The sequence below is a fragment of the Microplitis mediator genome, chromosome 1 (genome assembly GCF_029852145.1).
Source record: "Microplitis mediator isolate UGA2020A chromosome 1, iyMicMedi2.1, whole genome shotgun sequence".
NCBI lineage: Eukaryota > Metazoa > Arthropoda > Insecta > Hymenoptera > Braconidae > Microplitis > Microplitis mediator.
Genome location: NC_079969.1, coordinates 25,758,030 through 25,774,421, shown reverse-complemented (window position 1 = coordinate 25,774,421; position 16,392 = coordinate 25,758,030). Strand labels below are relative to the sequence as shown.

Here is a 16,392-nt window from a genome sequence, read left to right as displayed (position 1 = left end):
CTGGTTTAAGTGGTAAAAAAAAAGGGTATTTTCATTAATTTGTTTAGAAGGGAATTGTTGTAAATATTTATAAAAAGTTTATGTAAGTTTTTGGGCCAAAAAAATACTTAAAATCAAAATTTAAATTTGACCGTAATTCAGACGAGAGCTACACGTCTACTTTATGTAAGTAATTTTTACTTTATCATTTTAAATGAGCCATTATCGAGATATCACCGCCGCCAGCGAACTACCTTTTTTTTACGAAGTCACCTTCATCCGCTATTTCAAGGTATTAGAAGAGTGAAAAAATTAAAAAAAAATTTTCTATCTACTTCAAAAGTGAATTAGTCAACCTAAATAAACTTTTTATGAATATTTACAACAATTCCTTTCTAAACAAATTAATGAAAATAGCTTTTTTTTCACCGTCTAACCCAGAATGTTCTCTTAATTAAAAAATTTACTTTAAAAAAAAAATTAACATTTGTAAAAACAATATTTTCTTTAGTAAATCAATAAAAATTGTAACATTATTAAGTCTATATTTAAATTGGAGAATAATTTTCTTGATAGGAGAAAATCGGAATTCATTTACACGACTCCAAAAAAAAAGGTCAGCAAATCTTGAGCTGAGCTCAGATTTCTTCGATTGCGCGAATTATTTTTGATGAAATATTCAAATCTTTGTGTTGAAAATATATTAGACTGAAAATTTTAAATAGTATAATTTCTTGTAAGAAGAAATTACAAATTTCTAAGACTTATTTTTTCTCTCAGTGTACTGATGAAAATCATTTTCAAGTTTTTGCTGAAATAAATTTTTCGTTTAACATTTAATTAGATTTATTTGTAGTTTTAATTAATAAATCGCCCAAATAATGAGGTAAGTTAATATTAAATAAATTTTAATTATTTTTAGAAATTAGTTATCAATAATTAGTAATAAATACTAATGGAATAAAAATCAAACTCGTTTTTAAGAAAGGATTGAATAAGAACAAAAGATAAATAGAGGTATGAATTATAATTTTATTAAAATTTAAAAATTTTACTACTTATGTAAAATAAATCGGAATACAAATTCCTTACAAGTTTTTAAAACATTACTAATAATTAATTCATTGATTTTATCAAATAAAAATAAATCCTTTTTTTTTATTGTTATTTGTAAAGATGATAAAAAATAAAAGCTGATTTATTCGGAAGTTCGAAAAAGATTGACAAAATTGTATATGTATAATAAAAATATAATAAAATGATTAAAAAAAAAAGGTTTGTGGGCTAGTGATTGTTTAAAAATATTATGGCAAACAAAATTTTATCTATAAAAATATTTTTTAAGTATATAATTATCTTAATTGATTGAACAATGATTGTAATGATCCCGTGTCATTTGGCAATATGTCATACTTTCTTTGTGTATATAGGGTAGAGGTACCGTTTTTGGCCACTTTAGGGCCAGTTTAGGACACTTGAAAAATTTAAATAAAATAATTGGTAAAAGATGCAATGATATAATTAATTTTTAAAATGTATTCAGACACTCTTAACCCGCTATTAAAATGGTAATTTTATTTTACACTTTGCCATTAATTAATATAAAGTATAAAATTTCCAAAAATGGAGCATTGGCCACAAATGGTACCCCTACACAGAAAAAAAAATTTCTTGCCTCAAAAAAAATTTTTTTGGAGCAAGAAAAAATTTTTGAGGCGAAAAAAAAATTCTTTAGCCAAGAAATACTTTATATATATATATATATATATATATGTATACACTGATTGGTTAAAAAAAATGTCTGCAATAGTCATTACTTTTTTTTTATATAAATTAATCGTCATAGAGAAAAGTCTGGTAAAAGTTTATCACAAAATGGATTAGACGGTTGTCAATTGATAGTGAAGAGTGGAAGCAATACTAAATTAATTTATAAGGCCTTATATAAACTGTATAGATTTTAAAGTAAATTATATAATGTTATGTATGTTAAAATATTCGCGTGAAAATTATTAAGGTCTTACATGAATTGTATATATTGTATATCTAAAGTAAATTATATAATATGATGTATGCTAAAATACCCGCGTGAAAATTTTATTAATTTTCAGAATGTAGTAAGATTTGTATGATGATATTCTAGTTCCAGACTAGAGTGGAACAGAGACAGGTACTGATGGATTTTAAAAAACAAAAGTTATATATTAATTAATAAAGTCTTTTTTCGTATGAAAAGAGACCGTGTACATTGCCTTCTTGCTGTGCTGAAGGTGTCCTTCTCTCGAATCTAAGTTCTCCGCTGTATGTTAATGATCGAAGAGTTGAAAGGGATTTGGCCCCGATATCTTGACATCCGTGTTTTATACCACACTGCAGATACGGTAAGAATTTTAAAACACTGCCTTTGTCGACGATGGATCCACTGACACCTTGGGCGACCTTCATTTTGTCCATTTCATTGTGGAAATAACGATCCATTGCTGAACCTTTGGCGTCTTTTTTATTCATAGCCTCGAGGGATCCCATGCCGCGGTATTTTTTCAAGCGGACACCGTCACTGAAGAAGTATTCACCAGGTGCTTCTGAAGTTCCAGCCAATAATGATCCCATCATTACTGTACTTGCACCAAGACTGAGTGCTTTGATGATATGTCCAAGAGATTGGATTCCACCGTCTGCAATTACTGGGACATCAAATTTACGAGCATACTCGCTGACTTTATAAACAGCAGTAGCTTGTGGGCGTCCAACAGCCATAACTTCTTGAGTAATGCAAATAGATCCGCATCCCATACCAACACGTAGTCCGTCAGCGCCAGCTTCAATTAAACTTTTCGCCTGCATCGTTGTAACAACATTACCCGCAACTATTTGTAGCTCTGGATACTCTGCTTTTATGTATTTAATCATTTCTATTTGAAAGAGTGAATTACCCTGTGATGAATCAAGAACAATCACATCAACACCTGCAGCCGCTAATAATTTAAGCCTCTCCCGATCAGTACTTCTTGTCCCAATAGCCGCGCCAACCAGTAACTGCTTATTCTCATCTTTGCTGGCATTTGGATAGCTACGATTTTTCTTCAAATCCGTTCGCGCCATCAAGGACACCAGCTCGCCTTTGTCATTTACAATTGGCAATTTACCTTTTTTAGATTTTTCCAAAATTAAATTTGCCTCTTGCAATGTCACACCGGATTTTGCAGTTATAAGATTTTCAAGTTTTGTCATTACCGTCCCAAGCTTTAAATTTTGCTGACTAGGTGAATCCTCCAAGAAATCAATATCTCGAGACGTGACAATACCAACCAATTTACCACCAATTTTACCACTTTCTGTGATGGGTACACCGCAAAAACCGTGTTCGGCTTTAACATTCAGCACATCTCTCACCGTGTGATTCGGTGAAAAAACCACCGGATCCCGAATAAATCCGTGTTTGTATTTTTTTACCTGTAAAAAATAAAAAATTAATTAATTAATTTTGAGTCACTGCACCGTAATAAAATATTAATCAAGTACGCGAATAATAAATACAGTGAAACTTATTAGTTCAATACTTTTAATGTTTTTGGTTTTTTAACTTATCAATATGCATGTTAACAGCTTGAATTTCCTGACGATTGGTTTTAACTAAGACTATTTTTTTCTAACAGCTTTTTCAATTCTAACTGCTTCATTTTTTTGCTATTGGAATCAATTTTTACTAGTTTTTTTTTTTCAAGATGATATTACAATCGCATTCGCGCCGCGCCACTTTTTGAAAAGTTTTGACAGATAAAAAAAAAAATAATCGGATTTTTTCAGTCAAAAGAAAAGAAAGTAAAAATTTTTTCAGCTTTTTGATGAAATTCCCTGAATTTCCCAGTATATTTACAATCCCCTGATATTTCCAGGTTTTACAGAGAAATGTGGCCACCATGATTTTAATACTAAAACTCAAAATCGAAGTGAATGCGGATTTAAATAAAATCCGTAATCACTTCGAATCCGCTGACAATTTTTTACAGTGAATCAAACGTTGCGCAAATATCAAACATCTGTAAAAATATTTGTGCAGCAGTTATCACATTTTAAATAAAATAAATAATTTACCTTGTGGACTTCAGAAGCCTGGTACTCAGGAGTGCAATTATGATGAATTATTCCAATCCCACCAGACAAAGCCATCGCAATGGCCATGTCTGACTCCGTAACTGTGTCCATCGGCGACGACACCAACGGCACTTTCAGAGTAATTTTTTTCGTCAGCGGAGACACCAGATCAACTTGATCAGCAACAAAGTCAATATAACCAGGCAGAATTATAAAATCATTGTACGTTAACCCCTCGCCGGCTGCAAATAATTTAGCAGCTGATAGACCATCATCTGGGAGCTCGATATCTCCAGGTTTCTCTTGACCAGCTTTATTGTTATCCATTATATTTATTTTACTATATTATCACACAGATGCTTTTTTTTTTTTTTATTAAACTTTTTATTAGTTTTTAAATACTCAATTTACTAATTAAAATTTTTGAAGTGAAATAATTATTAATTATTCTTGTCGTTATTTTCTATAAAATAATAATTGTATCGATTGTAACTGCAGTCAATTGAGTTAAAATAAGTTATTTTTTTTAAATTATTAATATTTTATTAACACGTGGTTCGTTTAATTCAGCGCCAGGTATTCACTTCACAAGATACTTCGGCAAAGTGACCGAATGCACATTGCGCACATCACTTTTATAGATCATGAATACTTCGTGTAGTTAAAACTATTATTATTATTATTGTAATACGATTGCTGCGCCACATAACAATAAATAGTGTAACTAAAAAATTTTTTATTTCCTACTATTTAAATTACAAATTTAAAATTATAAATGAATAGAGTAAATAATTAATCAAATTAAATTTTTAAAAAAATGCGCATTTAAAAAATTTTGAAATTAATAAGTGCATTTTTTATAAATATTATTTTTTTAATTATTTTGAATTTGTCTGATGTCTGCTCATTCACACTCATCACTAATTAAATTATTATTTTTGCATAAAAATAATAAATATAATCTGTATACTCATAAAATTATAATTAAATTTTCATCATTTTTTAAACTTCATATTCATAATTTTTAATTAGTTTTCAGATATATTTATATATTTTTTGTCATAATTAATGAGAGGTTAAAGGTTAGCATAAATTTTTCAAATTTACACTCAAAATATTGTTAATTTTATAGCGCAAATTTTTAAATATTTAAATTCTTCTCTCTCTATATAGGTACATATATAAATGTAAATAAAAATATATACATAATATACATATAGATCATTTTACTTTCTATAAATTATTTATTTCAAAATTTCCAAAATTTTTGAAAGTTCTTTACTTAGTTGCATTAATATCAGTCAGAATATGATTTCTTGGAACGAATTGACATTTAAATGCAAATAACTTAAAAAATTTGGAGAACTTTGTAAAAAATAAGTTGTAGAAAATGAAATAATTTACAAAATAGATCTCATAGCATTTTACGATAAGTCTGATAGTTTCGCTGGAAAAGTAAAATAATACTAAAATTTACAATGAATTAAACTTTGAATAACTTTTGAAAAATTAAATTTATCAAAAAATAATAAGAGATCTTTTTGTAGAGCCTTCAATTTCCAACATCAATTCATTGATTTTTACGATAAACTGATTCGCTGATGAGCGAGAAAATTTCACTTTAAATAAAATTTTTTCCATGTTATTTAATTAGGAAATTGAAAATTGTGATGAGCCGGTTGTTAATATTAATATTAAGAGCTCAAACTTTGGCAGTATTTTTTTTTTCGTCTTGAACAATATTTTCCATATAGTTTTCGAAAAAGAAATCGTCGACTTTTTGAATCAGTCTAATAAATCAACGTTCTAATTAGTAAATTTTCAGATAGTAATAATGAGAAAAGAAAGAAAAGAATATTATTTGAATAACCTAGACGAAAATATTATACGTATACTAGATATGGAATTGACATCGACTATTACATAACACGTTTGTTTTTTCCAAGCACACCTTTCAGTTGTGCATTGCATGTCCGAAGCTCTACACTAGCATTGAAAGTATCTCTGTCCACTGCTGCAGATTTAACAGCTTCCCTCAAAGATAACAGAGTATTATGCCGATTTCATCCCGTAAAAGAAACTGTCGATACCATGCTAGCTTAACATGTATTAATAAATAAAATTTAATTAGCTTTTTCATTTAATCCGCATTCACATCTATCACTCCAAGACATTACACAATCAGCAATACTGCCATTAGACATTTCATGTAATTCTGCAACATTACACGGTCTGTCTGAAGCCCTGTTGTATTTCATGAAATGCCTAAAAATTTTTATTAGTCACTTCGTGAAACAGAATTACTGTTACAGGATCTGTCTGCAGTTCATGAAATGTCTAATTTCACGATGTGTCTACGAAATATATATAATATATATATATATTAGACTGATCAAAGGTTGTGCAATAAATAAATTGTTTAGAATCCCATGAAAATAATCGTTCAACTTTTTTATTAATATATTGTTATTTTTTATTTATGTAAAAAAATATTTCATAAAATGGTTTAGTATAATTAATATTTGATAAGATAAAAATATTCATTGTTTTAGAAAAAGTAGCTTACATTAATTTGTAGGAATGCAATGGTAATATCCCATAAACATTAGTACTAAATATACGAGTTAAATTAAATTTACACATATAATAAAAACTGTTATATTAACTTACAATAATTAAATATATCAATATTTATGAACCGTTGTTGGCTGGAATTAAAAAAATGACTATTTTTATTAATAATAATTCTATTAAAAAGATAAAAAAATTTAATAAGGAACATATAAAATTAATCTTATAGTTAATTTGTTAAATAAATTTATCGATGCCATGCTGAAGTGTATCCTAAGGCACTGTAAACTTTACAATTATTTCCAGATATTACTTAAAATATCAATTATCAATAATATATTAAACTATAACAACCAAAACTATTTTAGTACGATCACTTTGTTTTTGATCTAGTTATAAAAACTAAACAATCAATTAAGTTTTCTTTTTTTCTAGATAAAAAATAAAAATATAAAAATATTTATAATATCAAAAAAATATATAGAAGAAGAGGTAGAGCGAGATTATCAACTTGATTCGTTTGTGCTTCGATTATTGATACTGCAATAACTGCTAGAGTACTTTTTATCAGAGCCAATCCACCAGAGACTAGTCCTAATTAAATTTAAATGGTTATTGATTTAACAGTAAAAATAAAATAGTTAAACTTAATAGGAACTTACCGATTACAGCGAGTCCGTAGATGAATAATAATTGACTTAAAATACAGGCAACGGTACCCTCTAGTGTTTTAGAAGTTCCTGGCCATTTATGTTTTCCGTATTTACTGCCAATAAAACTAGCTGCTGAATCACCAATACCTAATACGATCATACCACTCATTAGAGGTAATAATTCGATATTACTTGATGGCATCCATAAAGGGAATGACACACCAATATGAAGATACAATGGAGTTAACGAAATTAATGAATCTTTTTCATCTACAAATGCTGAAAATCCGAGTTGTAATATTTTATTCATCGGCGGTAAGTTTATCAATCGCATTAACTGAAAATAATTATTATATTTATGAAATTAAACGCTTAAATTATAATTATTAAATATCAAATTCGAAAATTCGATTCGCACATCCCTATTATTTATACTGTAATACCTCAAGCATCATAAATAATCCCATAATAATTCCACTCGCAAGATAAAGTAATGTTGGTTCCCATATTAATCCTGGGGTGTACACTAAAACTGATAAAATGTGAAAAGTTTTTCGCTCTATTGTACTAGCTGATGAATCGGATAATATTTGACGAGTGATGATAATTATGGCTATCAGCAAACACACACTCCAATACATTATCAAAGCTATCTAAAATAATGAGAGTAAAAAAAAAGTCAATAATAATATTTTTTTATTTATTAAGTAATAATATTGGTAATGGTTTTATTTTTAAACTTCCCGCTATGAAAATTTTCGAAAAAAGGGAAGTTAATAGTTTTCAGCAAAATGTGTATATTTTTTGTCCAGCCGTTTTTTGAGCTCGAAGAGCTTAAAAGTTTACCAATAATAACGTTCTCGAGCTCGAAGAGCGGGAAGTTTTGGAGCTGGCCCACAGGGTAAACCGTTGTCCAGATTCTTTTTTTCTACTTACTTTTCTGAAACTTCCGAATACAAAAAATAACATCCACAACAAGGGACTTTGATCCAATAAAATATGTAACACTGGGATCACGACAATTAGTAAAATTCCAAAAGCTATTGGATAAAAAAAATTAGCTGAACGTGATTTAGGATAAAAGGTGCAAATTAAACATAACAATCCGACGTAAATAATTCCGACCTGAAAAATAAAAAAATAATTGATATTAAAAATCACAATTCAATTTAAAAAAAAAAAAATTCTTAAAAATTTTTCTTCTTTCGGTTTAAAAATTCTAATCTTCCGAGAGCCAAAAGGGCATATCATTTTTTTTTTCATTGCCAATTGTCGGATAGTCTTATTGTAGAGCAAAAAATTTAAAAAAAAAAATTTGAAAGCCTAGAGGACACATGACTTGAATTACATGCCCTTTGGACTTTTTAAATTTTTTTAAAATTTCGAGCTTTAAAATAAATCTCCAAAACAATTTGTACTAAAATAAAAATTATAAGCCCTTTTCTCTCTAGAAAGTTCTCTAAACGCTGCATTAAATTTACATGGACTCTTATAGAAAAATTACCACACCTTAAAACGTGTAAAAAGTGTCTCCCTGATTAAGAAAAATTGTTTAATCCATACTAAGTGTATATCTATATATTAGTCGATTCAAATTGTTTTAAATCATTTCAAATTGTTTTGAATCATTTCAAATCATCTTTCTTAATGAGGGCCAATTATCCAAACTGATGACTTGCACACGGAGAAAAATGTTGGCTCAAAACGTAACAATTGCACGCCTCGGACGCGACAACGGGAGAGGTTGTGCTCTAAAATCGACTCGTCGTGAAAACCGGATTTTTTTATTATGCTGTCGACCAAAATTGAAACAGAGTGAGGCATCCAAAAATTTATTATGCTCTTATAAAAAATTATTATGCAGCATCACAATCATTATAATGTATGAAAGTAATTGTTATTAAATCTTATCGATAAGTTTCTCGCGCGTAGTAAGTGTTGTCATACAGCATAAGAACTTTTCGTATGAGCACAATAATTTTTTGGATGCTTCCCTTTTTGTTTCAAGTTTGGTCGACAGCATAATAAAAATTGCTAGGTTGCGAGCCAACATCTTTCTCCGTGCAGTGTTTTTAAATTAAGTTTTTTTTTCTTTTCAAATTGATGAATACAAAATTTTAAAAAATCTTTCAATGCTAGTATAAAATAAATTTCTCACCTGTAAAATAGTCGTTGCAATATCATCATCATGCAAAGGTGGCAAATGATATCTTAAAGGTAAATTTGTTCCACTCGATAAAAGAAATAATATAATTCCATGCATTATAGTAATACATTCACCTAATGTTAAACATCCTGGTAAGTAACTCATAAGCTGTAACACTCCCCAGGTACTCAAAGTTCCAACTCCTAAACCCCATGACACACTTACCAGTAAACCTGAAATTAATGATAAATAAACAAAAAAATAACACAATATTACAGTTATTGTTAGTAGTCAACGCAAAAATTTTAAATTTTTAAATCGTGTAATTAAACATAAATAAATATGTACCTTTATCTGCCCAGAGTAAATATAACATCGATGTTAAAACCGCTGGTAAAAAATATAACAACTGAAAATCTTTACTAGATGTTGTACCCATGTACAGTTGAAATATTAAACAAATACAGCTCATAATTAATCCGAATCCTGTTATTCCATTGAGTAAACATATTTCTGAATAACTATTATCCTCTTTTATTAATGTAATCAAAGCACAGATACCAATTAGCAATCCTAGCCATAGTCCTGTGCCTGACTGCTGTCTGTAAAATTTAAATAATTTAAAAAAACTAAAGGTATTTTTTTTAAATTTACAAAAAATGATTAGTAATAAAAAAACAGTTGAGGTTAAGTTTGATTATTTTTACAATAATACTTAAAAAAATAATATATATTATTACCGATGTACTATATTACTTTTTTCTAAATTTCGTAATATTTTTGCTTCAATAGAATTGTATGACATCGTAAACATTTTTATTGTTTTTATTTTACAACTTATGGAAATTATTTTTTTTGCGTCAATCGACACAAATCACACTACATCTCTTCCCCCTCTTTTTTACATTCATACAAAAATATATAGGTATATATATTTTGTATAATTCTAGGATATTGAACTGTTTTCTTTTATTTTTACGGAGGATTTTATTTGAATCCCAAAGTAATTTTTGAAAAAATAAAATTTTAAAAAAAAATATTGTTATTTTATATTTTTTAATTCTAAGATATATATTTATATATATAAAGAATCCAATATTGTATGGCGAGATGTGAATACGTTTTTAATTAATATGCGCGAAACGTTCAGATCAGAAATGACTAATTGATTTAAGACGCACATAGAAAACCGTAAGCACATTCGCGCTTATGGCGCGCAATAATAAATTTAAAAATAATAGGTAACAAATATAATGCGTTTACCGAAGTAGAGTAGAAACGACTTTAATATGTCTTTGAAAAGGACAAGACATATTTTTTTTTTCTCAAAGCCAAATTTTTTTATATGAATAAGACATACAGGAAATTTGTCTTCTTTTTTCGTCTTCAAAAAATCATTTCAACTAAAAATTTGTTTAGATGACTTACGTGGCCATTATTTGTAATTTACTTTTTGTCGTCTCTTCCCAAGTAGGACACTTGGCTTTATGATATTTATAAGATGTCAGTTTTGAGGCTGTTTTTTCACCTATCAAGGCACCAAAATGTAGACAAAGCGATCAGAAATTTACATCACTGAAAAAATATCTGCTTAAAAAGATTTGACACAAGTGATGACAAAAAGTGAATTACTAATGAATCATCTAAACGGTTTTTTAATTGAAACGACTTTTTTAAGACGGAAAAAAGAAGACAAATTTCCCATGACTTCTGGGACAAATTTATATGAAAAAAACTTGGCTTGGGACAAAAAAAAATTTGTCTTATCCTTTTCAAAGACATCATTATGACATCTTAAAGTTGCGTCTATTCTACTTGGGTTGGTCGTCTATTTGGGTACCGAAAACAAAATCATTTTTTTTTATCATCAAACTGTTGATATTTAAATTTTTAGTGAGTAATTAAAAGTTAGGTAAGTAAAATCTAATGCTTGTCATACTTTGCTATAAAATATGTAAATATTCTAGCATATTTCCTACTCTTGTTGGAAAAAAATTAAATTAAATAACAAGAGTAATTATTATACTTTATAATAAAGTCTTGTAAGCATAGTCGATAATTTTGCCGCGCTAAGTTTCTGTTTTAATTTCAAAGCATATATGTATGATTATATATAATTAGATTATACATACACAGAACAAAATTACATACAATGAGTAGTGACTAATGACATTTATTACTTAAATTATCATGCATTATTTATTAATTACATAAGATTCGATAAAAAATATTTATTATTTTTTAAAATGTATATTTTATGGCAGCAATTTTTTCTATTATATTTTCTAAGGATCTTCAGTATAAATAATTTTTCTTTTTTCTTATTTAAAGTCTGTATGTAAAAATAATACAGGAAAAATAAATGATTTTTATATATGTATAAAATGTATATGAATAGATAATTTGTAGACCTGTATAATAATAATTATTGCTGATAACAAAATTAAATAATAAATTTATAACTATGATTCTAGTTTAACAATAAAATCAAATATTTTTCTTAATTATTGGATTTTATAAAATTAATTAGACCATTGGTTGATGAGTCGTGACTGGTTATCTTATCTTTGCTTTTCAATTCTGGCTCAATAGCTTTAGCTAATTGTTTTCCTAATTCAACACTAAAAAAAAAATTATTCATTAGTATTTAATTAGACTAATTGCCTAAATTAATGTTAATTGCTAATAAAAATTGTTACCCCCACTGGTCGAAAGAGTTGATATCCCAAATAATTCCTTGCACAAAAATCTTGTGTTCATACATCGCTAAAAAAATGACAAAAATTATATAGTCTTCAATAATATAAATAAATATTAATCAATCCGGAAAAATTATACATACCAATTAATGCACCCAAAGTAAAAGGTGTAATTTTTTTAACGAGAATACTATTTGTCGGCCGATTGCCTTCAAAAACTTTGTGTGGGAGTAAGAAATTAACTTGTTCTGAGCTTAGTCCAGAGTTCTGCAGCTCTTCTCGTGCTTGGTCAACACTTTTACCTTTCATAAGTGCTTCAGTTTGTGCGAGAAAGTTGGCGAGTAATATTTTGTGATGTAAATCACCTTGTACCTGTATTCAAGAATAGTTAGTATTTAATTTTATATAAAAAATCTGAAAATCGTTGACCCTGTGAGCTAGCCCTAAAATTTCCTGCTGTTTTCAAGCTCGAAAACGTTTATTAATAAACTTTTGAGCTCAAAAAAAGTATATACATTTCGCTGAAAAAAAAGTAATTTTTGTCCAACGATATCTTCGGTATAAATCAGCCGATTTGCGGCAATCGTAAGAATTTATAGAGACTTAGATTTGATCAAACTTAGAAACAAATCGGTCGAGTGATTTATGAGTTATGCAACAAAAAATTTTTTTCCCGTATAACTCGTAAACTACTCAATCGATCGATTTCAAAATCTACTCAGATCTAAGTCTTGACGAGTCAATTCGATTGCCGCCAATCACGTTCAATTCGTTCTAAAGATATCATACGACAAGAAAAGTTTACACACATACACAATAGCTTCCTAGAACCTAAAAAGGTCGAGTTCTGATAAAAACTCAATTTTCGAAAGTTGGATCAAAACCAATAACATCTTTTTTTTTTGAAAATTTAAAATTGTAATGGCCGGAAGTTAAAAATATTGTTAGATATTTGCATAACATGAATAACAAATATACCTTATTGTGCGATAATACAGGAGCAATAAAATCAGCTGGTACCAATCTAGTACCTTGATGAATTAATTGATAAAATGCGTGTTGGCCATTGGTACCAGGTTCTCCCCAGACGATTGGTCCAGTAGTATAATTAACTGTTGTTCCTGAACGAGTGACATATTTTCCATTACTTTCCATATCACCCTGTTGAAAATAAGCAGCGAATCGATGAAGATACTGGTCATATGGCAAAAGCGCATGGGTTTCAGCTTTGAAAAAGTTGTGGTACCAAACACCTAATAGAGCAAGAATTACTGGTATCTAAAAATAATAATAATAATTTTTATTTAATTCCCTGTAATTTAAAAAAAAATAAAAAATTAAATGTATCAAATAATTAATGTACGTTTTGATTTAATGGAGTGTTGCAAAAATGTTGGTCCATGAAAAATGCGCCGTCCAATAATTTTTTGAAATTATCAAAGCCAATAGATAGTGAAATCGATAAACCAATAGCTGACCATAGCGAATAACGTCCACCGACCCAATCCCAAAATCCAAACATGTTTTTTTCATCGATTCCAAACTCCTTGACTTTTTGATTATTTGTTGACAATGCGACAAAATGAGACGCTACCGCTGCTTCCTATTGTTTTTAAATTTATTAATAAGAGAACATTGAGAAATAAAATATTTTTTATAAGAAACTTACATTTTTTAGGTGTTCTAAGAGCCACAATTTTGCGGATGTTGCATTAGTGATAGTTTCTTGAGTTGTAAATGTTTTTGATGCAATGATAAAAAGCGCGGTCTCTGGATTCAATTTTTTCAAAGTCTCGGCAATGTGAGTGCCATCAATATTACTCACAAAATGTACTCTCGGTCCACAATGATAAGGTTTTAATGCTTCAGTTACCATTAGAGGACCCTATCCGATAAGTTATCATTTTTAATATTATTTTTTTTTATTTACATATAGGGAAGAGTGGGAAAAAATGGGCTTACATTTATATTACATGTAAGCCCTTTTTTCTTAAGGGGCTCAATTTGGAATAAAATCAGTATTTTTTACTAAATACTACTGAGAACTTTGGGGTGGAGTAAAAAAAAAAAGTTTGTTGCTTCTAGTAAATTTAAAAATTATAATAAATAAATTATATATTTACCAAATCAGAACCACCGATTCCAATATTAACAACATCTTCGATAGGTTTACCAGTGAATCCTTTCCATTCTTTGGTAATTACCTATAAATAAAAAACACATTACCAACACACATTACGAGCATCAATTGCATTTTTCTATTCTTGGCTATACGTTGTCTAGAAGCCGCAATCCAATTAAAATTTTTTAATCAATACAAAAAAAATGAGAGATTAGCGATAAGAGATTTGACTTCTAGACTAGCAAAAATTTTTAATAAAAATAATTTTACTTGATTGGTAAATTCCTTCATATGTTGTAAGACAGCATTAATGTCTGGCATGACATCTTTTCCGTCAACGAGAATTGGTGTATTTTTTTGATTACGGAGAGCGGTATGTAATACCGCACGATTTTCCGTAAAATTGATTTTTTCTCCAGCAAACATTGCATCTCGCGCTTTTTCAATTTGTCGCGCTCGGGCCTACAACAAAATATAAATATATTTCCCATAGGGTCGAGACCCAGTACCCGATCATGGAACTAGTACCCGATCACTCATGTATTTTTATATCTATATTTACTGAATTTTACTGTATACAGATATACAATTACATGGAGTGATCGAGTACTAGGTCTTTTACCTCCCAAGTAGCACAGAGACTACTTTAAGATGTCTTTTAAAAGAACAAGACAAATTTTTTTTCGTTTCGAAGTCAAGTTTTTTTATATGAATGAGACCTACAGATGTTGGTCCTAGAAGTCATAGGAAATTTGTCTTTTTTTCCATCCTACAAAAGTCATTTCAATTAAAAAATCATTCAGATGACTTATTAGTAATTTAACTTTCGTCGTAACATGTGTCAAGTCTTTTAAGCGGATAGTTTTTTGGTTACATAAATTTCTGGTTACAAAATATTGATCAATTCTAAAGAAAATCTTGAGGAAGTCAAGCAAAATATTATATCTATATATACTGTGCTCTCAAGATCTTGACTAAACTGCTATCTTTTAAATGTCATAAAGTCAATCGTACTACTTGGGCTTATATATTTTGTTTGAAGATTTTAAAATCCCAATTAGTATACTTGGCTTCGTAACATCTATAAGATATCAGTTTTGAAGCTGTTTTTTGACCTATTGATAAGGCACCGACATGTTGACAAAATAATCAGAAATTTATGTCACCGGCAAAATATCTTCTTAAAAGACTTGATACAAGTAACAAAAAATAAATTTCTAATCAGTCACCTAAACGATTATTAAAATGAAATGACTTTTAAAAAAAAAATAAGAAAAATTTCCTATGACTTCTGGGACCAACATCTGTATGTCTTATTTATATAAAAAAAACTTGGCTTGGAGACAAAAAAAAATTTGTTCTTTTAAAATACATCTACAAGTTGTCTCTGCTAATTGGGATTATGAAATTTAAAAATAAAAATATGTATGAATTGTTTCGAACCTACCAAATTAAATAAAAGACTCAAAGCTTTCTCATCGATTCGATTTTTTGAATAATCAAATAGTATAGGCCCATCATCAGGAGTTTGAAGAGTTAGACTAAATCAATAAATAAATAAAAAATATTTTTCATCAATACAGAGATGTGTTAAATAATTAACCGAATTACATCATGCATTTATTAAGTAAAATATAATAAATTTAGAAAAAAAATTTTACATAAACGTTGATAAATTAGTGATTACAAAAGGTCATAATGATACTAAAAAATAAATTACCTAAATTTATCAAATCGTTCTGGGTCTTGATTAAATAAGTCGGCAATTTTAATTTTAGAGCCAGTGCCGAAAAAATACTCTTCTAATTGTTTCCAAGAAGCTTCTTCAGTTAACTTTTGTTGTTTAAGATCCATCTTCTTATATTTTATTACTTATTACTTATTTAAATTTCGATTATTTATGATTATCACGAACTTGGACTTTTCGAATTAATTTCGGAACTTCTGTCCTCGGTTGTCCTTCAAAAGTTTATAAGAACTGCTGCTCTGAGCATGACAATAATCACGTTCACTTCAGGGCGAATTTTCATTTAATTTTTTACAGAAATTGACGTCTTTTTTTAAATCTCGCGCACATGAGTGTGAATGTAGCAGACGGACAAATTTAAAATTATGAATAAATAGAGT

At 28.5% G+C, this 16,392-nt stretch overlaps 3 protein-coding genes across 4 annotated transcripts; all 3 read right to left on the bottom strand.

Moving 5' to 3' along the window:
• Positions 1-1,741: 1,741 nt before the first annotated feature.
• Positions 1,742-4,697, bottom strand: LOC130668985 (inosine-5'-monophosphate dehydrogenase-like). The gene is made up of 2 exons (XM_057471605.1): positions 4,075-4,697; positions 1,742-3,432 (listed from the first exon to the last, which is right to left on the bottom strand). The coding sequence occupies exons 1-2, from the start codon at positions 4,399-4,401 to the stop codon at positions 2,188-2,190; spliced, it is 1,572 nt and encodes a 523-aa protein (XP_057327588.1). The 5' UTR covers positions 4,402-4,697; the 3' UTR covers positions 1,742-2,187.
• A 1,916-nt stretch (positions 4,698-6,613) lies between these two features.
• On the bottom strand, positions 6,614-11,495 carry LOC130674896 (dolichol kinase). 2 transcript variants are annotated; one of them, XM_057480355.1, is made up of 7 exons: positions 10,873-11,495; positions 9,793-10,046; positions 9,457-9,677; positions 8,235-8,423; positions 7,742-7,951; positions 7,308-7,635; positions 6,614-7,239 (listed from the first exon to the last, which is right to left on the bottom strand). In XM_057480355.1, the coding sequence occupies exons 1-7, from the start codon at positions 10,878-10,880 to the stop codon at positions 7,106-7,108; spliced, it is 1,344 nt and encodes a 447-aa protein (XP_057336338.1). In that variant the 5' UTR covers positions 10,881-11,495; the 3' UTR covers positions 6,614-7,105. The 2 variants fall into 2 exon arrangements, with proteins under 2 accessions (XP_057336338.1, XP_057336332.1); XM_057480349.1 differs by lacking the exon at positions 10,873-11,495 and adding an exon at positions 10,185-10,817 and having other exon boundaries at positions 6,615-7,239.
• A 182-nt stretch (positions 11,496-11,677) lies between these two features.
• On the bottom strand, positions 11,678-16,259 carry LOC130674860 (glucose-6-phosphate isomerase). The gene is made up of 10 exons (XM_057480295.1): positions 15,986-16,259; positions 15,713-15,806; positions 14,536-14,727; positions 14,267-14,347; positions 13,813-14,028; positions 13,507-13,746; positions 13,122-13,421; positions 12,287-12,515; positions 12,144-12,210; positions 11,678-12,065 (listed from the first exon to the last, which is right to left on the bottom strand). The coding sequence occupies exons 1-10, from the start codon at positions 16,117-16,119 to the stop codon at positions 11,945-11,947; spliced, it is 1,674 nt and encodes a 557-aa protein (XP_057336278.1). The 5' UTR covers positions 16,120-16,259; the 3' UTR covers positions 11,678-11,944.
• Between the last annotated feature and the right edge of the window lie 133 nt (positions 16,260-16,392).